Source organism: Aquarana catesbeiana, linkage group LG02 (genome assembly GCF_042186555.1).
Source record: "Aquarana catesbeiana isolate 2022-GZ linkage group LG02, ASM4218655v1, whole genome shotgun sequence".
Taxonomy (NCBI): Eukaryota; Metazoa; Chordata; class Amphibia; order Anura; family Ranidae; genus Aquarana; species Aquarana catesbeiana.
This window is the reverse complement of record NC_133325.1, coordinates 640,731,834-640,759,667: the sequence shown is the minus strand read 5'-3', so window position 1 is coordinate 640,759,667 and position 27,834 is coordinate 640,731,834. Positions and strand designations below refer to the sequence as shown.

The 27,834-nt window shown below is 41.7% G+C and overlaps 1 protein-coding gene across 1 annotated transcript in view; it reads left to right on the top strand.

Moving 5' to 3' along the window:
* The window catches only part of LOC141128860 (organic solute transporter subunit alpha-like), a 58,669-nt gene extending 31,168 nt beyond the window's left edge, over nt 1–27,501 (top strand). The window contains exons 5-8 of the mRNA XM_073616437.1: nt 2,952–3,063; nt 5,857–6,003; nt 14,431–14,536; nt 26,380–27,501. Of these exons, the coding sequence (XP_073472538.1) occupies nt 2,952–3,063; nt 5,857–6,003; nt 14,431–14,536; nt 26,380–26,558 (544 nt within the window). The 3' untranslated portion in view covers nt 26,559–27,501. The remainder of the gene's footprint in view (nt 1–2,951; nt 3,064–5,856; nt 6,004–14,430; nt 14,537–26,379) is intronic.
* The last annotated feature ends 333 nt before the right edge of the window (nt 27,502–27,834 follow it).

The following is a 27,834-nucleotide window of genomic DNA, read 5'->3' as shown; positions in this document are numbered from 1 at the left end:
CGAGTGGGCGCCATCTTAGCCTCACTCATCTCCAGGCACAGCATGGAGAAGGACGCGATCGCCTCTGCCGCTACCGACGGCTCCGGTAAGCGGCGCAAGATCACTTTTATCGGTGGAGGGGGGCCCTCCACCGAATCCGCCGCAGAGACCACTTTTATCTTAAAGCCGACCGCCGCACAAAAACAGGGATACTGGGGTTATGGCAGCTAGCTGCTGCCATAACAATGATATCCGCCGCCAAAGTTTGGACGTACATCAGCGTGCGGTGGTCGGCAAGTGGTTAAAGCAAGATTTGAATTCTAAATTATGCTTAACTATTGGTGATCACAAATAAGATGCAAAACGATAATAATTTTAACATCAAATAAATCAAACTATGTTTGTTAAAGCAGTTGTAAACCTGCAAGGCAATGGCATAATGGTGCTAGCATGCATCGCATACTAGCACGTTATAAAATACTCACCTTGGAACAAAGCCCTTCAGCGCTGTAAAGTCACCACTGAGAGGGCTGACATGTTCCCCCTGTCTTTCTTCCAGGTTCATAAGCTCTGGCTATGTGATTGGCCAGAGCTGTAATGACTTCACTACCATGCATGCACGCGGGAGCCCTTGGTTTCCGACATGAAGCTCTGAAGTTCTGGCAAGGTATGCCGGACCTTCAGAGCGCATGCGCCAGTGGTGTCACTGGCTGCATGCAGGGTGAATATCTCCTAAATGGTGCACGTTTAACAGATATTCATTTTACCTACAAGTAAGCCTTATTATAGGCTTACCTGTAGGTAAAAATGACCAAGCGGGTTTACAACCGCTTTAAACATTGGACAAAAAAACAAACCCTTCAAACTAGGAAAGACCGATTTAATAAGAGAAACAAAGGTCATATATGGTCTTGCTGACTTTATCTCAGATACAATTACTAATTGCATTACATTTGCCTGATTACTTATGAGCTATGTGTTTTAAAACTTGTACCATACCTACTGAGCTGGTCAGAACTAGTTCTTGAGGGAGTTTATTCCACCTCTTCATAGCCTTTCCATATGTAGAGATTAAATCTCTTTTCTTTCAGATGGAAAGAGTGCCCCCTTGTCCTCTGTAAATCATAACTCTACACCAAGTTCACTATATGGACCAATTATGTTTTATATATGGTGATCATATCCCCCCTAAATACCTCTTCTCAAGAGAGAATTCATTCAGTTCCTTTGATCTTTCCTCATAGCTGAGCTCCTCCATGCCTCTTATCAGTTTGGTTGCCCTTCTCTGTACTTTCTCCAGTTCCCCGATATCCTTTTTGAGAACTGGTGCCCATAAACTGAACTGCATATACCAGATGAGGTCTTACTAATGATTTGTACACGAGCAAAATTATATCTTTCACTCCTGAGTCTATACCTCTTTTAATTTGCTTGCTTTAGAAACTCCTTTGCCTAAGTTTTTACTTACTTCCTAATTAACCGCTTCAGCACTGGAAGATTTTACCCCCTTCCTGACCAGAGCACTTTTTGCGATTCCGCACTGCGCCGCTTTAACTGACAATTGCGTGGTCGTGCGACGTTGCACCCAAACAAAATTGATGTCTTTTTTTCCCCCACAAATAGAGCTTTCTTTTGGTGGTATTTGATCACCTCTGCGGTTTTTATTTGTTGCGCTATAAACAAAAAATAGCGACAATTTTGAAAAAAAAAAAAAGATTTTTTTTTACGTTTTACTATAATAAATATCCGCCAGGCACTTGCATCGGCTCCGTGGGCGAGCAGGGGGTGCGTCTAGTGGTACAGAGTCAGTCATTAAAGAGTCTCTAAAAATTTGAAACAATGGCTTGGAAATAACAGAGCTAACGCTTTGAGGACATGTGGATGTAAGCCACCTGGTCCAGGTGCTTTATTCTCATTTATTTTGTTTAAATGTTTCTGGACTATATCAGTTTAGAGCCATTGGGGTTCTTTTGGGGCTATGTCCATATTATACCCATTATGGACTTGAACTTTCCCATTTTCCTTTGTATACACTGAGTTGAGGAAGTAATTTAATACATTTGCCTTCTCTTTGTCCCCAGTAAGCAACTCTAAATTATCTTGTAAAGGGTCTTTATGCTGAGACCTCCCTTTTTAGGAAGTAATTTACTTTTCCCCCGGTGGAGCAAATTTGACCATGTTTTTATATAGAAGGTTTTTTTGTCTTCCTCTGGATCAACTGTGGGTAGGATTCTGTACATGAAGGTTTTCTATTAATTTATTCTGTTTAATATTTTTTTTCTATTGATTGAAGTATATAGACTTTTTCAACCTGACTAGATGTAACTATGGGGGTGATTTACTAAAGCTGGAGGGTGCAAAATCTGGTGCAGCTGTGCATAGTAGCAAATCAGCTTCTAACTTCAGCTTTGACAAAAAAAACCTGGAAGTTGATTGGTTTCTATGCAGAGCTGCACCAGATTTTGCACTCATCAGTTTTAGGCTGGGCTCACACTATCGCCGCATGCGGCTCACAGCAGGTGTCCAGTCGATCCCCTTCACCGTTTCAGGCCTGATTTCAGCCCAAATTTTTGGCTGAATTCGGACCTGAAAACGGACCAAAAGACGCACAGGACCCCTGTGCAAATTCGCACCGGAGCAACACTGGAGATCTGTGAACTGGCTCCATAGAGAGCTGGTCAAAATCTCCTGCTATCGCGAATTGTTCCCCGCATCCAATTTGCAATAGTGCGAACCTAGCCTTAGTAAATCAACCCCAATGCAACCATACCTGGGTATACTCTCTTTATAAAAGTTTTATTGTTATTTCTACCTTTCCTTTTCTGTTTTCTTACTTAAAAATAAAATGGAAACAAAGCTTCAAAATATATCAATTGTACAAAGATGTAAATGTATTTGTATGCAAGCCTTATGAATAAAAAAAAGACTAAAAATAATAAATGCAAGTCTGTCTTTATTTCCCTTTTTTATAGGCTTACCTTATTTATCTTGAAGTCGGGTACCTTTCAGTTCGCACTGCTTAGGCCTGTACTTATGTTTTTACAAGTTGTTCTTTGGAGTAATGGATCTTACATAATTGGTGAAGTAAGTAATTTACTGTCTGATCTTTTAAGGCTAAAAAAACTAGGGTGTTTGTGGCACTCTGGTGTTGCTTTGTTTTAAGGTCTGTTTTCACACGGATTTAATATAATACGAATCATAGAGTTCATTGAAGCCTGTAGTTAGTAAAGCTGTGTTGTAGGTAAGTGAGTGGCTTCTGCATCTGATGCAATTTAAAGAGGACCTGTTCTATTCAGTGGCGGCTGGTGCTCAAAGTTTTTGGGGGGGCGCAAACAAACTCAAAAATTCTGAAACAAAACCCCATCAATTGCAGCCTCACTGTACCATCAATCGCAGCCACTGTGCCCATCAATTGCCGCCACTGTACCATCAAACGCAGCCACTGTGCCGATCAATTGCCGCCACTGTACCATCAAACGCAGCCACTGTGCCCATCACTTGCCACCACTGTGGCCATCAAACACAGCCACTGTGCCCATCAAACGCAGCCACTGTGCCATCAAACGCAGCCACTGTGTCCATCAAACGCAGCCACTGTGCCCATCAAATGCAACCACTGTGCCCATCAAACGCAGCCACTGTGCCATATCAAATGCTCCCAATGTGTCATCAAATGCTGCCACTGTGCCTTATCAAATGATAGCAGTCAAACACTATGAAGTGCATAATGTACAGCACAATGTACTAAGTGCAACATTACACTACGGAGTATATAACATACAGCACAGTGTACTGAGTGCAACATACAGTATATAATATACAGCACAATTCAACTCAAATTGATGCTAGAAGACTGGACCAAAATGTTAACCCTCTTCCACAAATCTTCTATTTGTAGTAAATATCAGGAAACTGGCTATAAAACAGTTACTCAGTGGTACCGCACTCCAGACGGTACTCCACAGCTGGCGCTGTGGAATGGGCATGGGTGACATTATACACATCTTCTGGTCTTGCGCAATGATCCAAACATTTTGGAAACAAGTACATTCCATAGTACAGTACAGTTTACTGACTGACCGGTCTGTTGTTAGACATTTAGTTAACGCAGCCTGCTCCTGTATCCTGCACTATGGAAATCTAACACATTGCCCTCTTTGTCACTTTGGTTTCGTAAGATTGAAGATATATGGACATTGAAAAACTTGACAAGTGTCTTAAAGGTTATAGAGGAGAAAACCCATAAATATGGTTCCACTAGAAAGCCTGTTCTTACACCACAAAATTCTAAAAATCTAAGCAAGCTGAAGACATAGTGAGATTTCTGTCTTTGCCAGGTGAGGTGCTCAGTGGTCTCGAGGTCTGCGGTTGTCACCCATGCTGTTGCACTATGCTCTGAGAGGAGAAGAATATCTAATTCCTTAACTCAAATAAACTATATAAAGACTCTCAGGCTCGACGTTGGCCAAGGAGGGAGAACACCCTCCCATCTCATTCCCCTCTTCCTTCCCTCCACAACCCACCCCCCCCCCTTTTTCTTTCTTAACTTAGGCTCTCCTGCAATAATTAAGCTCAGGGGACACTGGTTCAGGTCAACCCTCACTAAAGTGGAGTCTATTTCAGTTACTGTTTTGACCAGTACAACTAGTGCTGGACATGTATAATAGATAACTATGTAACCTTACCCTCTTCTGGAGAGCGCTACATGTCAATATCCTTTCTATAGGAAAGTCTAAGTAGATGTATGTTTTTAGTTGTTGTCTATATGCAATTTTTCATTTGTTTTCACTGCTTGTGCTTATATTTTTCACTATTTGTTTTGTAAACATTTGTAAAAACATTTATAAAGACTTATCAGACTGCCCAAGAAGTCCAGGGATGTCTTCAGAATTTACAGTTGCTCTAAGATGAGCAGGCCACATTCCCTATAGAGGTGTAGCTATCAGGTGTCCAGGATTGTAAGGACGCTTTCATGTGGAACCACTCTGCTCCGTTCAACCACCGATCCCTGAGCTGATCATCTGTTGAATCAGAGCTGAATGGGACAGATGTAAGATTTCTGATATGGGTGCCCATTCAGTTTGTGTCTGGACAACATGGTGATAGCTCTATGGGCAAATGGATATAAATGGACTTGTGTCCATTTACATTAGGTTACCTCTGAGCCATCAGGTTTAGATCTGGAAAAATAGAGCAGCTCTTTGTGAAAGAACCCTAAGGTATTCCCTTAGCAGCTCAGTCATCTACAAATCTTATCAATATCACAAAGTCACCTGTTGTCTCTAGCTTTAACATTTATCTGTCTCTATCTTTAGTATTAAACAAAAATATTCAGTAAGAAAACCTGCAGTAACTCACAGCAAACAATAAGAATTCACCATTCCCTGGTTTGATTTTAGTAAACTAAAACCTGAAATGTTTCACATTATCATTGGTTTTTCCAACATTTAGTTTAGTAAACACAACCGAGTATAGAGTAAACTCCAGACCATTAAAATTAGCATTTTGGGTGCATATTGGATGAGATTTACTAAAACTGAAGCATGCAAAATCTGGTGCAGCTCTGCATAGAAATCAATCAGCTTACAGGTTTTATTGACAAAGCTTAACTGAACAAGCTGAAGTTAGAACTACGTGCTCCAGTTTTAGTAAATATCCCTCACTGTGTTGTCCTATACCTGTATGTAGAATAAAGCTGCAAAGACCTAAGTAGTGTGTAAAAGAATGCAAATGTTTAGTTTTTACATTTTATTGTGCTTAAAATCAGACATTTTCTAAAATTCAGTTATGAACATAGGTCACTAATTGTTGCTTATTTGTGACATCATTGTGCACATAACTTCAGAAGAATGACTTCTGTAATATATTTTTTTGCAGTCACGGGGAGAATCAGCTACAATTTATATAAGTGTGTTGCTCGCAGTTTCTACGCTCAGTGCACTTTGGGCAGTTGGAATTATGTTTAATCTCGTCAGACCTCACTTAGTTGATAAGAATATTATTCCAAAATTTGCTGCTTATCAGGTAAGATATTGGAAAATAATCAGGCTTGTGTGAAGGTTACTTAACACCTTATAATCATGAATATAGGAGGATGGCTGGACATGTGGGCATGATAACCGGATAGCCCTTTTTTGACAGATAAACATAGGCAGAAACACTAATCTTGCCTTTAATGTACATATAAACTTTCAAGAGCAATTACGCTTGTCTGTGCTATCTGACTGCTGTCATGCACCACCAACCCCTGTCAGCTGTGAAAAATAGGACAGTTCTGTGAAGTGCGAAGAAGAAAGAAGTATAGACATTGACAAATGGCACTGCTTATCACAATATCTATCAGGACAGGTTTTCTAAATTAGCAAGTTGATTTCTTCTTTTGGGCAATTAGCTGGCAATCATGCTCAGACCTATAGACCTGGCAACAGCCAGACAGGGCATTTACATTTCATGTTTGAAAGCATGTCAGCATACCTATTTATTTGCTGAGCACCTACCCCAGCATGCAATTTTTATTGAAGCATCCATTGGTTTTCATTTATCAATTGACACTCCTGTCTTGCGGCACTAGGGTCCTCAATTTGAATCCAAAACCAGACACTACCTGCATGAAGTTTGCATGTCCTCCCTGCGCTTGCTTGCGTCCTTTGGGTACTCTGGTTTCTGCCCATGCTCCAAAGACATGCTAGTAGGTTAGTTGGGCCCTAGTGTTACTTAGTTAGTTAGGCCCTAGTGTGTATGCATGTTTATATACAGTATCTCACAAAAGTGAGTACACCCCTCACATTTTTGTAAATATTTTATTATAACTTTTCATGTGACAACACTGAAGTAATGACACTTTGCTACAATGTAAAGTAGTGAGTATACATCTTGTATAACAGTGTAAATTTGCTGTCCCCTCAAAATAACTCCACACACAGCCATTAATGTGTAAACCACTGGCAACAAAAAGTGAGTACACCCCTAAGTGAAAATGTCCAAATTGGGCCCAAAGTGTCAATTCTTTGTGTGGCCACCATTATTTTCCAGCACTGTTTTAACCCTCTTGGGCATGGAGTTCACCAGAGCTTCGCAGGTTGCCACTGGAGTCCTCTTCCAGTCCTCTATGACAACATCACGGAGCTGGTGGATGTTAGAGACCTTGCGCTCCTCCATCTTCCGTTTGAGGATGCCCACAGATGCTGAATAGGGTTTAGGTCTGGAGACATGCTTGGCCAGTCCATCACCTTTACCCTCAGCTTCTTTAGCAAGGCAGTGGTCATCTTGGAGGTGTGTTTGGGGTCATTATCATGTTGGAATACTGCCCAGAGGCCCAGTCTCCAAAGGGAGGGGATCATGCTCAGCTTCAGTATGTCACAGTACATTGGCATTCATGGTTCCCTCAATGAACTGTAGCTCCCCAGTGCTGGTAGCAGTCATGCAGCCCCAGACCAAGACACTCCCACCACCATGCTTGACTGTAGGCAAGTCACACTTGTCTTTGTACTTCTCACCTGGTTGCTGCCACACACGCTTGACACCATCTGAACCAATCTCATCAGACCACAGGACATGGCTCCAGTAATCCATGTCCTTAGTCTGCTTGTCTTCAGAAAACTGTTTGTTGGCTTTCTTGGGCATCATTTTTAGACAACAGCCATGCAGACCAATTTGATGCAGTGTGTGGCATATGGTCCAAGCACTGACAGGCTGAACCCCCACCCCTTCAACCTCTGCATTAAAGCTGGCAGCACCCATGTGTCTATTTCCCAAAGACAACCTCTGGATATGATGCTGAGCACGTGCACTCAACTTCTTCAGTCGACCATGGTGACCATGGCGAGGAATGTTCTGAGTGGAACCTGTCCTGTATGGTCTTGGACACCATGCCGCAGCTCATTTTCAGGGTCTTGGCAATCTTCTTATAGCCTAGGCCATCTTTATGTAGAGCAACAATTCTTTTTTTCATCTCCTCAGAGAGTTCTTTGCCATGAGATGCCATGTTGAACTTCCAGTGACCAGTATGAAAGAGTGAGAGCGATAACGCCAAATCTAACACACCTGCTCCCCATTCACACCTGGGACCTTGTAACACTAACGAGTCACATGATGCCGGGGAGGGAAAATGGCTAATTGGGCCCAATTTGGACATTTTCACTTAGGGGTGTACTCACTTTTGTTTCCAGCGGTTTAGACATTAATGGCTGTGTGTTGAGTTATTTTGAGGGGACAGCAAATTTACACTGTTATACAAGCTGTACACTCACTACTTTACATTGTAGCAGAGTGTAATTTCTTCAGTGTTGTAACATGAAAAGATATAATAAAATATTTACAAAAATGTTTGGGGTTTACTCACTTTTGTGAGATACTGTATGCATGTGAAGTAGGGACTTTAGATTGCAAGCTCCTTAGGGCAGGGGCTTATATGAATGTACAATATGTAAAGTGCTGCATAAATTATGAATGAAATGGTTCACTTTAAATGTAAGTAAACAAAAGCATAACCAGAATAAAAGAAGTGTATCAGTGCAGCGATAAAATTACAGCCAATGGAATTTTTCTGTTTGGGGCAAATGTAACTCATTAAAATCAGCTTTGTTTAATAACTGTTGTAGAGCAATAAAGGAACACTTTTGGATTGATTTACGAAAACTGGAGAGTGCAAAATGTGGTACAGCCCTGCATAGTAGCCAATCAGCTTTTAACTTTAGCTTGTTTAAAGAGAAACTGCAGTCTGCTCACATAATTTGTAATAAAAACATCTTTGCCATTCTGAAGCTTCCCTCCAACCACTATATATACTGTGATTCTGTACTTCCCAAATATGCTGCAGAAATATCCCTCCACTGAGTCTGGATGCAACCAATTAAACTGTGGGCAGCTGAAGCTGCTGCCTGTTCACTTCCTGGATTTACACAGACACACACACAGAGGCACACCTCCAGCTCTGCAGCCCTCCAGCTCTCATTGGCCCTCTTATGCCACCATCCCCCCTCCCTTCCTGGCAAACTCTCACAGGAGTGAGAGAGAGAGAGCTGTGCATGATGTCATTAACCTAGGATTTTTTCCAGACAAGAAACAGGAAGTGGGCTGTATAAGGTATTTACTGGCAGAAAAAAATGTTTTACTATCCAAAGTTAAATCAACAAGAGCAGAAGATTCAATAGATGAAAAGTTGAAAAAAATGACTGAAGTTCCACTTTAATTAAGCTTTGACAAAAAAAAAAAAAAAACTGGAAGCTGGTTTCTGTGCAGAGCTGCACCACATTTTGCACTCTCCAGTTTTAAAAAAACAATCCTTTGTTTCACACAGAAACCAACCTAGACTAAACCAAGTCCCACCCTGTGTTTGGACACATATCATATATCATATATCATTTCACATAGAGGAGAAAGTAAAGGTTTCAGGCATCGAGAAACAGAGCTACAGAAAAAGCATCACTGTAAAAGATATTAAGAGAATTTTGGTCAGGGGGACTTTGAACAAGGCCAGTCACTATATGGAGTAAGCACATAGGATATTCAGCACAGTATTACTTGTATAAGTTTATTACATAATATCCGACAAAAAGGGATATGTAATAAACTCATACAAGTAATACTGTGCTTTATATCTTATGTGCTTGCTCTATATAGTGATTGGCCTCGTTCAAAGTCCCTCTGACCAAAATTCTCTTTCTTTCTGTCCAAATTTGGGATGGAGGCCAATTACTGATGGTGCCACGGATCACATCATTTTTTTCTTTCTGTAAAAGATATTAACAATATTTGAAGGATTTTCAGACATTTTCTGCAATACGAGCAGCGTACCTACAATACTTTTACAACATGGGTTAGGAAGGTCTGCCTACTTACTATGGAAGAATCTAAGAAAACTGCTCAAATGTGCTCAAAAAGAAAAGAAATTACCAAATGAAAAAAATTAAAAAGTTGCAAACACAAAAAGGAGATATCCTTCCCAGTGGCAAAGTGAGCATATAGTGTATTGAGCTGAACAAATGTGAAACGCGTAAATAGTAAATGCGCTTAATTCAAATATAAATATTTATAAATCATAAATAGATAAATCAAGCAATTTCATACACTAGATACATACAATATTATGTGTGGAGATGGCATTAAGGCCTGAGTATTTCTACTGAAACTCTATGTGACTACTCCAAATAAGGGGGTCATTGATTTTTGGTGAGCCTCCATCCTCTCACTAGTTTCGGAGTTGATGACAATTTGAGGAAGGAGTCCATTTCATCCTACGCATGTCATGAGATTTTTCTGGTTTCACTTGGAGACTCTTTTGGATCACTGTTTAATCTGCACTTTATGGACACTATTATATCTTATATGTAATATTTGTATGTATCAAGTGTATGAAATTGCTTGGTTTATCTATTTATGATGGCATTTTGAATTTAGCACATTTTCTATTTAGACATTTCACGTTTGTTTAGCGCAGGGGTCTCAAACTGGCGGCCCTCCAGCTGTTGCAAAACTACAAGTCCCATCATGCCTCTACCTGTGGGAGTCATGCTTGTAACTGTCAGCCTTGCAATGCCTCATGGGACTTGTAGTTTCGCAACAGCTGGAGGGCCTCCAGTTTGAGACCCCTGGTTTAGCGCAACACACTATATGCTCACTTTGCAAATGGGAGGGATAGCTCCTTTTTGAGTTTGCAGCTTTTTTATTTTTTTCATTTGGTATTTTCTTTTCTTTTTGAGTCCATTTCATCCTACACACTTCATGAGATTTTTCTGATTTCACTTGGCGCTCATAGGACTCTTTTGGATCGCTGTCTAATTTGCCGTTTATGGATATAAACTTTTATATCTTATATGTATTATATGTTTCTGGTGTATGAAATTAAGTGTATGAAAAAAATGTGTAGTGTAAAAAAAGACATTAGACAGTTTTTGAAAGTTCTTTATTTAAAATAAAAATAAATGCCCCCCCCCAGTGTAGATCCATTGTCAATCACGATGCCAGCTGCCACCGCCAACCCGAAAAAATAAATAAAAAGGTCCGCTCAAGACGAAGGCTCCCGCTGTCTGCCAGCTCTGCTGTCTGACAGTTCTTAAATAACTAGACGTCCTTGACCCAGCATGCCCATTGCTGGTGATGTCACAAGGGGGCAGGGTCACAGGGATAACCCACCCCTTAGTTATTGAAGAAGCGGGAGCCTTCAACACGGGCAGACCTTTTTGTTTTCTGGGTCGGCGATGGTGGCGGGCATCATGATTGACATTTTTTTTTTTAATAAAGGACTTATCAAAAACTGTCTAATGTCTTTTTTTACACTACATATTTTTTTGGGGTGAATGGGTAGGGGTACAATGGGGGGGGCAGGATCTGGGGCCCCCCTTCTTGAAGGGGTCTTTCAGATTCTGAAAAGGCCCCCGCCCGCAGAGCCTCACAACCAGGTGCTTTGGGGGGCACCTCCCCCCATGTTGAGGGCATGTGGCTTGGGCATGTGGCCTGGTATGGTTCACGAGGGAGGGGGGGTGTTCACTCGTCCCCTCCCTTTCCCGGCCATGCCAGGTTACATGCCCAGATTAGGGTCTGGTATAGATTTTGAAGGGGACCCCACACTATTTTTGGTGTGGGGGTTCCCTTTAAAATCAATACCAGACCCAAAGGGCTTGGTATGAATTTGGGGGGGGACCCCACGTCATTTTGTTCACATTTTTTAATTGCTCTCAATTTTTTTTTTTCAGCTGTTAGCGGGGAACCCCACTGACAGCTGATGACTCATAGGTTGTTAGGGACATGGTGGCCGCCTGCTCCTTAACAACCATGTTGTTTATTGGCCGTTAAGGAGTTGGCAGCTGCCTGCTAGTTAACAAACAGTACACATTCCACACATACCACATGCCTGGACCACTACTTAATTTCCGCATGGATTTAATTATTTTTTTCTTTCTTTGAATGGATTTTAGCGCATTTTCGTGCGGTCTTTACTGAGTGTTTTCACAGTTTTACTGTAACTACTGCAAACGGTCTAGTTTCAGGATTGCATGCAATATTTCGGCAAAATGTGTCCTGACACCTAAATATCTCATGCAAGTTCATTTTGTGAATGAGCCCACTGATATTTATCTTGTTTAACCACTTGTCGACCAGCTGCCGTTGTTATATGACGACAGGTCGGCTCTCCTGCGCAAATCACCATAGCTGTACAGTGGCTTGTGCAGGCGCAGTTGTGGGCGGGGGCGCACCGGTGCTGGCTTGCGCTCGCAACCGCTGCACGCTGCGGGAGGGTGCCCGCGGGTCGGGCGGACTCGATGTCCACCGGCAGCCCCGATGTCCACTTGTGGCCCGCGATCGCCTATTACAGAAGTAGAACGGGGAACTGCCTTTGTAAACATGGCGATTCCCCATTCTGACAGGGATCTACTGTTCCCAGTAATCTGGAACAGTGATCTCTTTCATGTCCCTGGCAGCCCATCCCCCCTACAGTTAAAACACACCTTGGGAACACATTTAACCCCTTGATCGCCCCCTAGTGTTAACCCCTTCCCTACCAGTGACATTTATACAGTAATCAGTGGCTATTTATAGCATGGATCGCTGTATAAATGTCAACGATCCCAAAAAAGGTTTCCGATCTGTCTGACGCAATCTCATAGTCCCGCTAAAAATCATTGATCACCGGCATTACTAGGTAAAAAAAAAAAATAACAATAAAAATTACATAAATCTATCCCCTATTTTGTAGACGCTATAACTTTTGCGCAAACCAATCAATATACACTTATTGTGATTTTTTTTTACCAAAAATGTGTAGGAGAATAAATATTGGCTTAAACTGATAAAGAAGTTTTTTTGGGGGGGGGGGATATCTATTATAGCAAAAAGTAAAAAATATTGTTTTTTCTTCAAAATTGTCGGCTTTTTTTGTTTATAGCGCAAAAATAAAAACCACAGAAGTGATCAAATACCACCAAAAGAAAGCTCTATTTGTAGGAAAAAAAGGACATCAATTTTGTTTGGGTAAAGCGTCGCACGACTGCACAATTGTCGGTTAAATTGACGCAGTGTTGCATCGCAAAAAATGACTTGGTCATTAACCACTTACGGACCGCCGCACGCCGATATACATCCTAAGTTCCTAAGATATACATCCTAATATCGTTGTTATGGCAGCAGCTAGCTGCCATAACCCTGGTATCCTCTTTTTCGGCCGGTGGTCCGCTTTCTGATAAGAGTGGTTTCTGCGGCGGATTTGCCGTGAGATCACTTTTATCGGTGGCAGGAGAGGGCCCCCCTCCCGCCGCGCTCTGGTGCCCTCCGGCGCTTACCGGAGCCATCGGCAGCGGTGGCGGCGATCGGATCTTCACCCTTGCTGGGTATGGAGATGAGTAAGGGGAAGATGGCCCCCACCCGTCTCCATAACACTGCAGGGCGGAAGTGACGTCAAAACGCCCCTAAAGGGCCATTTTTAATTTTTTTTTTTTTAAATGACAATTTTTTTTTATATTGCATTTTAGTGTAAATATAAGATCTGATGTATGAGATATGAGATCTTTTTGACCCCAGATCTCATATTTAAGAGGGCCTGTCATGCTTTTTTTCTATTACAAGGGATGTTTACATTCCTTGTAATAGGAATAAAAGTGACACATTTAGAAAAAAAAAAAAAACAGTGTAAAAATAAGAAATAAAAAGTAAAATAAATAATAATAAAAAAATGTAAACGTGCCCCGTCCCGCCGAGCTCGCGTGCAGAAGCGAACGCATATGTGAGTAGCGCCCGCATAGGAAAATGGTGTTCAAACCACACATGTGAGGTATTGCCACGATCGGTGGAGTGAGAGCAATAATTCTAGCCCTAGACCTCTTCTGTATCTTAAAACATGCAAACTGTAGAATTTTTTAAACGTCGCCTATGAAGATTTTTAAAGGTAAAAGTTTGTCGCCATTCCACGAGCGGGCGCAATTTTGAAGTATGACATGTTGGGTATCAATTTATGCTGCGTAATATTATCTTTCACAATATAAAAAAAATTGGGCTAACTTTACTGTTGTCTTATTTTTTAATTTAAAAAAAGTGTATTTTTTCCAAGAAAAGTGCACTTGTAAGACCGCTGTGCAAATACAGTGTGACAGAAAGTATTGCAACGACTGCCATTTTATTCTCTAGGGCAGGAATCCTCAAACTACGGCCCTCCAGCTGTTACGGAACTACACATCCCATGAGGCATTTTAAAACGCTGACATTCACAGACATGACTAGGCATGATGGGAATTGTAGTTCCTGAACAACTGGAGGGCTGTAATTTGAAGACCCCTGCTCTAGGGTGTTAGAAAAAAAAATGTATAATGTTTGGGGGTTCTAAATAATTTTCTAGCAAACAAACCTGTTTTTAACTTGTAAACAACACATCTCAAAAAAGAGTCTCTGTCCTTAAGTGGTTAAGGGGGCAAATCCTTCCGGGGCTGAAGTGGTTAAAATCTTTATTTTATTTTTTTACAGTTTATTGTTATTTTGAGCCAACTCCAAACATCAATCATTACTATTCTTGGTAATGTTGCAGTGATTACCTGTGTTCCTCCACTCTCAGGACCATCCAGAGCATCATGTGAGTACCTTTCATTTAATATAGGACTATACTACAGCAAACAATTTCAATATTATATATCGATACACTGTGTGACTAATAAAAGCTAGTATTATAAATGTCTTTTTATAGAGTAGAATTCTGTGATTTAATTGTAGTTATAGCTGAACTCAAGCCAGAGAGCTTTTGGTGATATCTGTTGCGATAAAAAAAAGTTACCTTTGCTGATGTATATGTCACATATGGGTCACTTCTGTTTAGTCTGAAATTAATTCTTTCATTAATTCCAGATAGTATAGCCTCGCTGTACTTCCACAGCTTTGAAAGCTGCGACTTTCATACAAAGAAGCAGTAGTGTCGTTTATTCCCCCCCCCTCTCCCCCTTGTCCATTCACACAATGCCTTGTATACCGTGAATGGTTTCTATTTGTGATCCCGACAGATATGACCAAAAACTCTCTGCTTGGAATACCCCTTTAATATCAGATGATGCTTCTGACAGCAGTATAAGCAGATTTCATGTTAATAAACAATAAAAAGTTATGTTCTTTAGATTGAGGCATAACCTTAGTTTATACAAATTGCATAATGTTAGAGCTGTCTCTTTTTCCTAGTCAATACATTCTCCTACCTTTTTTTATATCCCCTCCCTACAGAAGCCTTTTCTGTGTCCTGAAATTTTTTGCACGTACAGTAAATCTAATTTCTGGAAGATTAAAAGTATTTTTACATATCATGTTAGTTATAGCGAAGAGAAGTTCCCATCAAAACCTAAATTAGAACTATAGGAAAAATGTTTTTTTCATTTTGGATAAAGTAAGGGAAGGTTCTAACCCCTGTCAGATTTTCTATTGCCATTTGTGTCCCATTGGGGTCCCAAAGTAGCACATTATTGTGAAGTGGAAGGAAAATGATAAATGGTTTTCAAAATTTTTAATATTTAAATATCTGAAAAGTGTGGCGTGCATTTGTATTCAGCCCTCCTGAGTCAATACTTTATAGAACCACCTTTTGCTGCAATTACAGCTGCAAGTCTTTTTGGGTATGTCTCTACCAGCTTTGCACATCTAGAAAGTGACATTTTTGCCCATTCTTCTTTGCAAAATAGCTCAAGCTCTGCCAGATTGGATGGAGAGCATTCTTGCCACATATTCTCAACTGGATTTAGGTCTGGACTTTGACTGGGCCATTCTAACACATGAATATGCTTTGATCTAAACCATCCCATTGTAGCTCTGGGTGTATGTTTAGGGTTTCTGTCCTGCTGCAAGGTGAACCTCTGCCCCAGTCTCAAGTCTTTAGCAGACTTTAACAGGTTTTCTCCTAAGATTGCCCTGTATTTGGCTCCATCTATCTTTCCATCAACTTTGACCAACTTCCCTGTCCATGCTAAAGAAAAGCATCCCCCCAACATGATGCTGCCACCACCATGTTTCACAGTGGGGACAGTGTGTTCAGGGTGATGTGCAGTGTTAGTTTTCCGCCATACATAGCATTTTGTATGTGTTTCGGATTGACAGTAGTGCGCAAAGAAATCTAGCACCCCTCTAACACCCCAAAGGCAGGATAGTACCCCCAAAGACAGGGATGGGCTAGCATTTCACCCCAGGGCTGAGTCAATGGCTAAAATGGGGGGACCGAAAAGGATAATGGGCGCCAGTCTTGTTTTTTGTCTTTTTAAAGTTTTATTGCAGAACGCTTAAGGAGATGAGGGTTAGGGGTCTCAGATACAGTAGCAGATCACTTAATGTCCAGCTTCACAGGGTCAGAACCTTAACGCCGACCCGGCAACACTGTAAGCACATTCCCAAATTTCAGTGCGTCCTCCAAGTGAGTCACCAGGCCCTTCTGAGAGACCAGCCTTCTTCCTGGCTGTCTCCAGCAAGGGGCCTCCCCTGGGTCTCCTCCTTGGCTCAGCTTCCTCCAGACCAGGCAAGACAGCTTCAGAACCACTTCAGCACATGTTAGGCCCCAAACCAGGCTATGGGGCCTAACAGCAGAGCTTAATCCAGCAGAACTTCCCTAGGTCTCAGCCCAGGGGAAGAAAGCCAGCACATGGCCTGTCCTAAATATTTATATCCTCCCCAGCAAACACCAGTGGCATGAACCTCCTACCAGACTGGCTGAAGAAAACATAAACATACAACTTTTACTATGACCTGTGATACCAGTGACATCTACTGGTGACAGTGAGAAATCACAAGCAAACTTAAAGCAGAAGTACAGCAAAAGCTTGTTTGGCTGTACTTCTCCTGTAGATCACAGGGGTGCAGTTTGTTCTGCCCTCCTCTGACCCATTTTTTTAGCAGACAGCATGCTGAAGCCCATCGTTGGCTGATGTCACAGAGCCAGTCCAGGCTGGGGAAAGATGGCGACAACATGATCGGGATCTGCCTACAAACACCTGGCTAAGCCTCTCAGTGAGTCACTTAGAGCCTGAGCCAGCTGCTTCTCCCCCTCCACAGCCCAGAGCTCCACTGAGCGGGGGGGGCAGAGCAGCCAGCAGTGACTGACAGACACCAGCTCTCTGCTCACAGAGTTCTGAGAACTGAGCGATCGGTTGTGTTTGATCGCTCGGCTTTCAATCTTATAGCTGGCGGGGGAGAGATGCAGCATCGGACCGATGCTGCATCCACCTAGGTAAGTATAATTCTTTAAAAAAATATCTTACTTCTCTTTTAAGCTTAGGGAAAAAACAGATGCAAAACTATACGGTCAGTCTGCTCTAACTACAGCTCAGCCCAAAGCTAAACTGACATAGTAGTCCCTGTTTAGAACAAGGGGGCTAAAGAAATAAAGTCCTGAATGGTACAGAGTGTTAACCCTCCCGGGAGGAATATTGCTGCGCGGGTGATTACCAAAGATTAAAATCAAGACAGATCCAGGCACGTTTATTAGTTGAATCTAACATTACATTTCAATATTTTTTAAATAAATGTGTAACTGGTTTCAATTTTATCTCTGCCTACAGATAAGTTATAGTATATAGTACAAATAAACATAAAGCAACATACAGGTGAAGGTCTAGATACTTAGATTGCTCTTTTGATAAGCTAATAGTTAGGTTTATGCCCTAGTGGGCAGACCAGATTTTTTTCACCTCATTCTTCTGAGTGTGAAGATAACAAACAATTTTAACTACTAAAAAGCTATAAATCTTCAGTAACTTTTTTATTTTCTATTTTTTGCCCAATTTTTTTTTCAGCCTGTTAACCATTCAATTACAGACTTTAGCCTAGAGACAAACAACTATTACAGACCCTAATATTGGGTTATTGTATTTGCTGTAGATAAATAAAATGTACAAAGGTGTAAATAATATTTAACCCAACAAAGATAAGCTTTACTCTCAAGACAAAACACATACAATATAAACAATCAAATAGAGAAAAGAAATAACTCTTACCTAGCAATATAAATGAAAAATGCCACCTAGACTGTATGACAGATGATAGTCAAAGGTGTCATTATTTTAACCTGTTATTGTGGATATGCTATATTTTTGTAACAAAGGGAATTGGAAAATGTTTGATTGTGTAACAATACTAATAATAGGAACTAGAGAAGTGGTTGATAGTTTAACTCTGTCCTCGAAAGCACTACAACACGTAATCGTCTGTCACACAGACAAGGCTTTCTGGCTACTTCTTGTCCTCTCCCTATTATCATCTCATTCCAGCACACAATATTGCTGGGAGGTTCTGCTAGACAGGACTACTGTGTACTTTGGTAGTGTAATCAATGTTTGGTTATAGTTCTACAACAAAAGAGCAGGCTATAGTTAACTTCTTCTATGTGAACTATAAGGAAAGCATTAGTAGATAAGATATAGAGATGGACCTGGGATCTGCAGGAATTACTGTAGCATAAAGCTATTCACAGACCAGCCCTGAACAGGCAGGTGTCTCACCATGAAGGACAGCCTTTGAAATGATTTACACTGTTGTTTTGGACTCTGCCAACATTCAGATGTGGTGCAGTCACAATGAAGGGATTGTTGATGCTTTTTTCTCTGTAGATTTCTACAAAATAACATTGCATGTTTCAAAAGGCTTTTAACATATTTGTGTGTTAACCAGCATTTTCGATTTTTCAAATTCCTTGTCATCACTTGGAGTAAAGCAGCCCATACATTATGCAATTTTCTTTCCTTCTACCACAGATCACAAGAAAGAAAACTGCTCAATTCCCCAATCAACATTGTCAGTGTTGATGGGGGAATCTCTCCCGCAGTGCTATTGTGTTCTACCGGTGGGGAGTCTTCCCTCTCGGCACAACACATTAATGTTGCCGGTTTATAGCCTGCGGCACTAATCGTTCGGGGGAAAACCCTCACAGGCTGGTTGTACACAAGTCGATCAATAGATCGACTTGTGTGCAACCAGGGTGCCCATCAATGGATTGAAATTTGGTTGGTTCCTGCTGAACCAACCAAATTTTGATCCATGTTTGGCCAGCTTTAAAGTTTCATTTATCTAGAAGCAAAACCTTTTTTTTTCTTTTGGATAGCATAGGGGAGGATTAAAATGACTTCAATGGTAAACTTTAAAAAAAAAAAAAGTGAGCGTGAACCTCCTCTTTTCGGGTTCCCCGCCGGCGCTCATGGACCCTCTCCTCTGTCCAGTGCCCCCATGGGGAGCTGCTTCCCATAGGAGCACTTGTGCATGCTCGCACCAGAGCCCCGCTGCTGCATCCATTGATACAGACAGTGGGACTCAGCCCCGCACCCCACTCCCTCTTCACTGGCTTTGATTGACAGCACTGGGAGCCAATGGCTCTTATGCCCCAGCAAAGCCAGCGAGACCCAGAAGTGAGGAGAGAGAAGAGCTGCAGATGTGCACAGCGCTGGATCAAATGAGGATTCAGGTAAGTAAAAGAGGGTGAGGGGGGATGCTGACATCTAAACAGGTTTTACCTTAATGCAAGGAATGCATTAAGGTAAAAAATGTTTAGGCTTTACAATCACTTTAAAACTAGGGATGAGGTTCGGGTTCACCTCCACCATGGGTTCATGGTAAAAAAATGCCTGTTTAAGGTTTGTGGTCCTGGCAAAGAAGGCAGGCATTCACCATACTAAATTCTTTGTAACCATAAAGCACTCCCTGGTCTTTGAATTTGGGTTCACTGGCTTAGAAGGGCTAATAACAAGACTTTTAGATAAGGCAGCCCACTTATTATAAAAGGATGAGGTCACAGCAACAATATTGACAATTTAGCTGTGTTAGGTGTAGCACTACCCCCAAAGGAGCTGCTGATGAATGTTCAATTCTGCACCCTGCCTCTCAACCCCAAGAACAGTCTCGACCCCTCTGGCACACCTGTATGGTAAAATGAGTGTGGGACCCAGCAGTACAGAGAAACACAGTAGTGATACAGTATATTTACCGTAACCTTGGGACCCGTCACTTCACCAGCTGTGATAATAGATAGAGACTCACACAGGATATCAATTAATCATTTAGAAAGTTTACTGAAATGGTAAACAAACATACGGAACAATGTGGTCAGATATAAACAGTAAATTACAATGGATGACCATCAACACGGATGTGAGCACTGTAAATTCAATAATCAACGTATAGAGTATAGGGGTACAGTGGGACAAATGTGTGATATCCTCAAAGATCTTTATCAACCACCTTCCCACTGAAGCCTCCACACAAACACACTAAATTGCAGAATAATGTCTTTCACATGTAATGACACCATGCAGTATTTAACCTACACTCAAGGGCTCCTTCTAGGATGTAATGCAATTTCCCAAATGCAAAGTAAACTGCAATGCTTTGTGGAAGATGAATAAAGTTCCTTGTCTCCAGAATCTTCAACTAGCTTATGTATTAGGCCTCATTCACACGAGGCGGACTCCGCTTCCACGGAGCCCACCTCGGTCCGCCGGCTCAGCGGGAGATCTCTCCGTTGATCTCTGCTGAGCCGGCAGATGACAGGTCCCTCTCTGCTCACTGAGCGGGGAGGGGCTTGTCAGGCGCCGCTGCTGCCTATGGAGGGATCAGATGAAAATGGACAGCATGTCCGTTTTCATCAGATCTCACCCGATCCGATCCGCCAGCGACGGATCCGGACGTAGGGCCATCCGTCTGCTTTTAGCGGATCGGACAGGGTCGGATGTCAGCGGACATGTCTCCGCTGACATCCGTCGCTCCATAGGCTAACATGGAGCGCCCGTTCAGGTCCGCCGTCGAAACTGACAAGCGGACCTGAACGGTCCGATCGTGTGAAAGGGGCCTTAGACTGCAGTATTTGTAATCCAAGCAGGGAAACAAATAGAAAGCAACGGCAGAATAAATGATGCCCTGGTAACTGTGTAACTGAAGATACAGGACACTTAGAATATTTTCTCCTTATCAGTGGGTGTAGTTCAGCTTTGACTTTATAGCACAGGGAAGGCAAACCCTGAAGTTCCACTGTATACAGCCTATGGATAAGTGAGATCACTCCTGTGGGACTACAAGTCTCACCAGCAGTCTGTAGATAACACAAGATAACACACTCAGTCAACAGTACACTTTACTGAAGTGGGCAGGTGCCCTTCTCACCAAGTAGACCCAGAGGCTGTGAGGCTCCATCCAGACTCTCCTCCTGGTGTCTCAATCTGATGAAAGATGGTTCCACCACGCTGAATCGCTCCTACGGATAGCTGAGGTGCAGATGGCTTCAAATGCTCCGAAGCACAGACCAATCCTCCTGCTCAGTCAGCAGGACCGTTCACAAGGATCCCTCTGGGGCGGGCAATCTGCTCTCCGCTGTAGGCCACAGGCTGTTCCAGCCCTGGGCACACACACACAGACCTCCTGCTGTGTGTTGAATGGCGTCTGGAGAGACTGAAAGCATGCCATGCCTGTCCTTTTATCTGCATACCCAGCAGGCTGTTCTTTGACTTGGCATTGTGGGTAGGTGAACTGGGCATTGTGGGTCAGTAGTTCCCAGACTGATTTTAGCACAAGAGTCACTTCTTCATTAAACTAATCTCCCAGAATGCATTGTAACACTGCTTCACAAAAACTGTTCACAGAAACTAAACAAAAGTCTTAATAGCATTAAAAGGACACTAGAAGGAGCCAAACTCTTACTTAAAGAACATCACATTATTTATCATGATAACTTGGTCACAACCCCTGCGCTACATAGGGAAAGCAGAAGGAGTGCTTTGACAAACTGCATAGGGAGACATTAAAGTGGAGTTCCACCCAAAAATGGAACTTCCACTTTTGGAATCCCCCCCCCCGGTGTCACATTTGGCACCTTTAGTGGGGAGGAGGGAGAGCAGATACCTGTCTAATACAGGTGTTTGCTCCCGCTACCTGGCATAGATCACTGCCGTGACCTACTCCACTTCCGGCGCCTACTCTGTCCTCCCCTGCTGTCTTCTGGGAGACACACAGGTCCCAGAAGACAGCAGGGACCAGTGAGGATGCGCAGCGCGACTCGCACAAGTGCAGTAGGGAACCAGGAAGTGAAGCCGCAAGGCTTCACTTTCTGATTCCCGTTACCGAGGATGGCGGCGTCTGCAGCCGAGAGCCAACGGACAGATCGGCTTCGGCTGCTGACATTGCGGGCTCCCTGGACAGGTAGAAACACGAGAGTCGCGCTAAAAAATAAATAAAGTGAAGTTGGTGAATAGGGAAATCATAAAAAGTGAATAAGCTAATTCGCATGTACAAAATAAACTAGATGCTATAAATATAGTCTCTATGAGTGGTGGCATCTAATAATAACCACCCGTGCTGAAAACAGAACAACAAAGTCCACACAAGACGATCTTGATCCACTCTGTGAAAAATGTGATCCACCACCGAAAAGTAGAAGGGGTAACTCCTTACCAGAAAACCATGATCCCCCACCACAGAGGATCACATGAAGCAAAAACAGTTGTGACTTGTATGTGCTTATGTGCATACATGGATTGTGCGTATGCTGCCATGGATAGTGACCAGGAAAGTAACATTTCAGAGTGATCTAGCAGACCGGTATTGATGCCAAGTTCAAGACACAGCTGTTTTTGCTTGCTATGATCCTCTGTGGTGGGGGATCATGGTTTCCTGGTAAGGAGTTACCCCTTCTACTTTTCGGTGGTGGATCACATTTTTCACAGAGTGGATCAAGATCGTCTTATGTGGACTTTGTTGTTCTGTTTTCAGCACGGGTGGTTATTATTAGATGCCACCACTCATAGAGACTATATTTATAGCATCTAGTTTATTTTGTATATGCGAATTAGCTTATTCACTTTTTATGATTCACATATTCACCAACTTCACTTTATTTATTTTTAAGCGCGACTCTCGTGTTTCTACATTTTAGTAATATATGGGTGTCATATAATTAGAGTTGCTGCTTTTCACTTATAACATTTTTTTGGGTTTATTACCTATTTTAAATTTATATATGATTGTTGATTTACATGATTTAGTGCGTTTTTTTTTCTATTTTTTTCTATTTCCCTGGACAGGTAAGTGTCCATATATTAAAAGTCAGCAGCTGCAGTATTTGTAGCTGCTGGCTTTTAATAATTTTTTTTCGGCGGACCTCCACTTTAATGTAGGCACTTGTAGATCTGTTAAATAGATGTAAACACTTACAGAATGTTATGTAAGTATCTTGCTGTGTGTTTCTGGTTGCCTGACTGTAAAACATGGTTGTCCAGAAATATTGATATATTTAGAAAAATTACCTTAAAGTATCATCAAACATTTAAAGTGGATGTAAACCCGAAATTTTTTTTTTTTTGGATGTCATAATGTAGAGTATAAGATTTCCTATCATTTGAGCCCAGTCTTGCCACAAAGAGTTAATCCATCTCTGAGCAATCCTCTTTTATTGTTCAGTGAGATAAAACTTGACAAACAGAGAAAAACTTTGTCAAATCCTCCCCCTTGCTGTGAGTGACAGGTGATTTACATATCTCGTACACTAGCCTAAGACATGCATTATTTTTTAATTCCCACCCCCACTCCTTTCTTCAGCAGCTCTGCAAGGATTGGCTGTTCCACACCTCGGCATGATTTGGCATGCTGAAGTCAAGTGGTTACTTTCCTGTCTTTTTACTGGATGTTAGTGATCATAGCAAAAGATCAGTGTAAGAAAAACACAGGAGAAAATGCATATTGACAAGGGGAGTGTAGAGGTGGGCGGGGAGTCTACTGACATCACGACTCCACCCACCGAGCTCCAGACAACAGACCCACCCACAGAATCTGCAGTTTTTCGGGTCTAATAACAGACAGAGGGGAGACATTTGACAGGTAAAGATACATGCAGGAGGCATGTATATCCTTATAGATAACTCCTATGGCAGTAGTTTAGAGAGGGTGACATTGGGTTTACATCCACTTTAAGCTCTCCTACACCCCTCAGTGACACCCCCTTTTTAGGATTCACAAAGAGGTGGTAGTCCTCTAAAGGACTGTTGACTCTCTGAACTGTGCCACTGGCCACTTTGTATGAAGTTGCGGGCTTTAGCTTTATTGGTCAATAGTAGATACATGTCCACAGTTTGAATTTGAAAAGATTGCTCAAGCCTGGGCACTGGAGGAACTAGCATCTTGCTGCTAACAGTTTCTGACAGGACCTGTGGGCATGTGGCTGTAGATAAGGGTACAAGAACTATTATTTCAGAAGCACACAAAGGAATCCTTTAGACAGGATGACTCCAAAAGAAGCAGGGTGGAAGAGATCTGTTCACGTTGGGCTCCACGCTGTCTGCAACTGTTTGTCATTTGCCTAAAGATCAGAGAAAAATGTTCATATTAATTAAAATCTATATTAGTCTCTGGGAGATGGAAATGACTATTTCTAATAGTATGCATTTTTAAACTATGTGCATTTAAAAAATAGCATGTCCTAGTTGTGCAGAACCTCCTAGGGACAGAGACGCCCTAGAGACAGACAAAATGGTCATTATGGATCTTGCCAGTCATGCAGTGTTTGGACTTGCTGTGATGAGGATAATGCGCTGAAGTCAGAAATCCTAACTTAACTCAGTCATCAAAAGAAGACAACAAAGTGGCCAGGGTGCAGGAATCAATAAAAACATTGTAACATTTATTAAAAAACACAGATCCACACTTACAATCAAGTAAGAGAAGTGCTGCTTGGACGTGGAGGGAGGTGATACAGTCAGCCTTTCAATAACTGTCATGCACTAGAATCCGGACCTGCTGTATGAAGCTGGAACAACAGCAGCATCCGGAGACCTCCTCAAATGAACCGGGCGAGCACCTGGGGTGTGCAGGTGGTGTGTACAACACATTTCAGAGGCCCTGCCTCCTTTGTCAAGAACCTGACAAAAGAAGCCGGGCCTATGAAATGTGTTTGAATTGGCCCCGCCTCTTTTCCCATCAACAGACAGTGCTGACAGGGGAATTCTTCCTACCGAGACATCAGGTTTTCCCGGCGTGGGGGGCGAGGGCGGACAGGGAAAGCTGTCCCCACTGGGAGAAGACAGTGATTATTGTAATTAAATCTGGCAGGCTGGTTGTACCAAAGTTGATCGATCAGTCAACTTGGTACATTCAGCATGCCCATATACGGTTCGAATCTTGGCTGCTTCAAACTGTCTGTGGTTGGCCTACATTTTGTCCATTTTAGGAGGCAAGAACATCTAGCAATGGTGAGGTGACACCTCCAAAAGTGTGTTAGAGTCTGTCCCACATCCATACCACCATAAATTGAGGAGCATAAAAAAATGACCAAAGGTAATTCATCTGGTGCCTGTTCTATTGGTGTGCACCCAACATCACACCAACAGAACAGGCATCGGGAAAGGTTGTGATAACATCATGATTCTAACTCACAGGATTACTTGTTTGTTGGAAGTGTGGGGGATCACTTGGCTGCTCTACCTTCCTTAGAGTGCACCAGACTTGCATCTACCTGTGTGTGTCCAGCCAGCTAGATTTGGCCAAGTCACCTTCCAGTGGTTGACAACGGTATTACAAGCAGTAATATCTGTATCACAGCTTTCTTTTAACTTCATAAAGTAAGCTCTCTCCTCATTCCTTATCCACCAAACAAGGTTCTCATTCTGATTAGAGAGTTGCTATGGGCATCATTGCTTGACATCTGATGGCAGTAGTAGGATTTTAGAGGCTGTATGCTGTGCACAGTTGTTGCATGTGTCCAGATTAGGAAACTTAGGGTTCTTGCACTAATTTGCAAGCGTGCTGTATGATTTTTGTGAAATGGTCATTAAATATCAATCGGCTTCCTCCATCCCTGTACCCCTGTCCGTGTTTGCTAATAAATCAGACCAGCCGCTTTCATGTCGCCAGATTGTATTTCACTAGTGAGTGATTACCTTGCCTAGTAATTTAAGCTAAACACATGACTAGGGTTCCATTGTTGTTTACCAGAGGGTATCAAATTTTTCTAATTTTATTGTGAAAGACAAATCTTGTAAATGGCAGTGGAATACCACAGATATAATAAATTCCAGATATGAATGTTATTCTTATAGATCTATCACCATCAATCATGAAGATCCCAGATCAAATAATAATGCATCTGATTTGCTCATCTCTGGTTACACATTCTAGTTTCAATCTTTTATTGTTTTTGCTTTTTGTTTTATTAGTAATGGCCAGGGGAGGGCTGGCAGCCTTAGGCATGGGGGGCAAGTCCATTCAAGTGGCCCATAGAGCCAGTGGTGGCAAAGTGTTGGAACGAGGAAAACAGTCTTAGGTTTTCCATAATCACAAAGGTGGGGGGGACAACAATTTGGCCCTCTAGAGCCCCTGGCAGGGGCTGACTGGCAATTTCGGCCCAGGGGCAAGTATAACCCAGAGGCCTATGGACGGCTATTATTAACATCTAACACCACATTTCTTGAATATTATGTCTTACAGATATGAATCAACAGCTCATGATCATGGAAATGTTCCTCACTACAGTCATCTGCAGAATGCTTTACCGAAGGCGATACACTGACAATCCTGCTAATGATGAAGCTGCCAAAGATAATCTGCAAAACAGCACACTCTGTCTAAACGGAAAAATAATAGATGATGGTCCAGAAAAGGTTTAAAGCAAGACGCCATCATTGAATATATATGGAATATTTAACAATAATTCACTCGAATTTGGAAGAGAATATAAAATTGAGCTTCCAATAGACTATTAGACATAAGTTTATATATACTTATACTTTTGTATATAATATTTGGTTTTACATGTCTATGTATGCTTTTGTATCTCTTGAGAGACTTAAAAGACTTTACATAATCATTATTTTCCTTTTTTGCGACACATGACTGAATTGTCCTGGTTTATACTATTTTATATTCATTGGTGAAGAATACATACAATTTTACAGCTAACATATATATCAAGTGCTCCTAGTAACATTCAGATGCTATTACATGCAGCAGTGAGCCAGAAGGATGTTGATATGAGGACGTGTTTTCAATCCTGCAGAATGCCAGGTTGATTGGTTTTCAGTTAACCACTAATCATTCATTCTCCTTTTTGGTTCTAATTAAATCAGATATTGCCATACAAGACCCTTCCAGCTTTTCTGAGTGACAGCTGTTCAAAGAAGCAATAAGCATTTAAAAAGCATTGAGAGGAGACAAGTAAAATCATTCGGTAAATGTTAATGTCATTGAAAAAACATTGCCACTCTGCCAAAAACCATCAAACATATATATTTCGAGCTTCATATATAATTTTCACATTTGTAAAGAGAGCTTTCATTATACATCAGGGTTTGACTGCAGCCTCTTGCCAGTCATTCTGTATTGTGAAACTGTTTCCTGGAGACTTCAATAGGACACATCAAGCATGTGAATATTGACCAGGGGTGCACATCTACACCCTAATTTGCTGAGCATTTCCACACCAAAGAACAAATTTACACTGTTGCCTTGTGGATTATTCTTAATGAGTGTAACATTGTGCCTACTGAAAACTGAAAAGAAAATGAAGTGCTACAAAATACAACACAAAATAAAGTTTAATTTGTCAACATACTACAATGTTGTTGCATATTAAAAAATGTAAGTATTAAAGAAAAGGAACCATACAATATAAAACACTATTTATTTAAAAAATGTGCTGTATGATTGTATCAGTATTCACGCAAAAGCCACAAAAAATACCCTAACAAATGTTTTTATTATGTGCGAAATGTTATATTTTGTTAATTAAAGTGGAAGTTCTCTAAGGTTAAATCTATTCCCATCCCCATCCTAAGCCTATTCTATCTAGAAAGGTGCTCCGGTCCAGTCACATGATCTCTCCAGCACCAGCTTCAGAGTAGAGGACAGATTGCCGACAACGGCTGCAGAGTCTATGTCGTGATG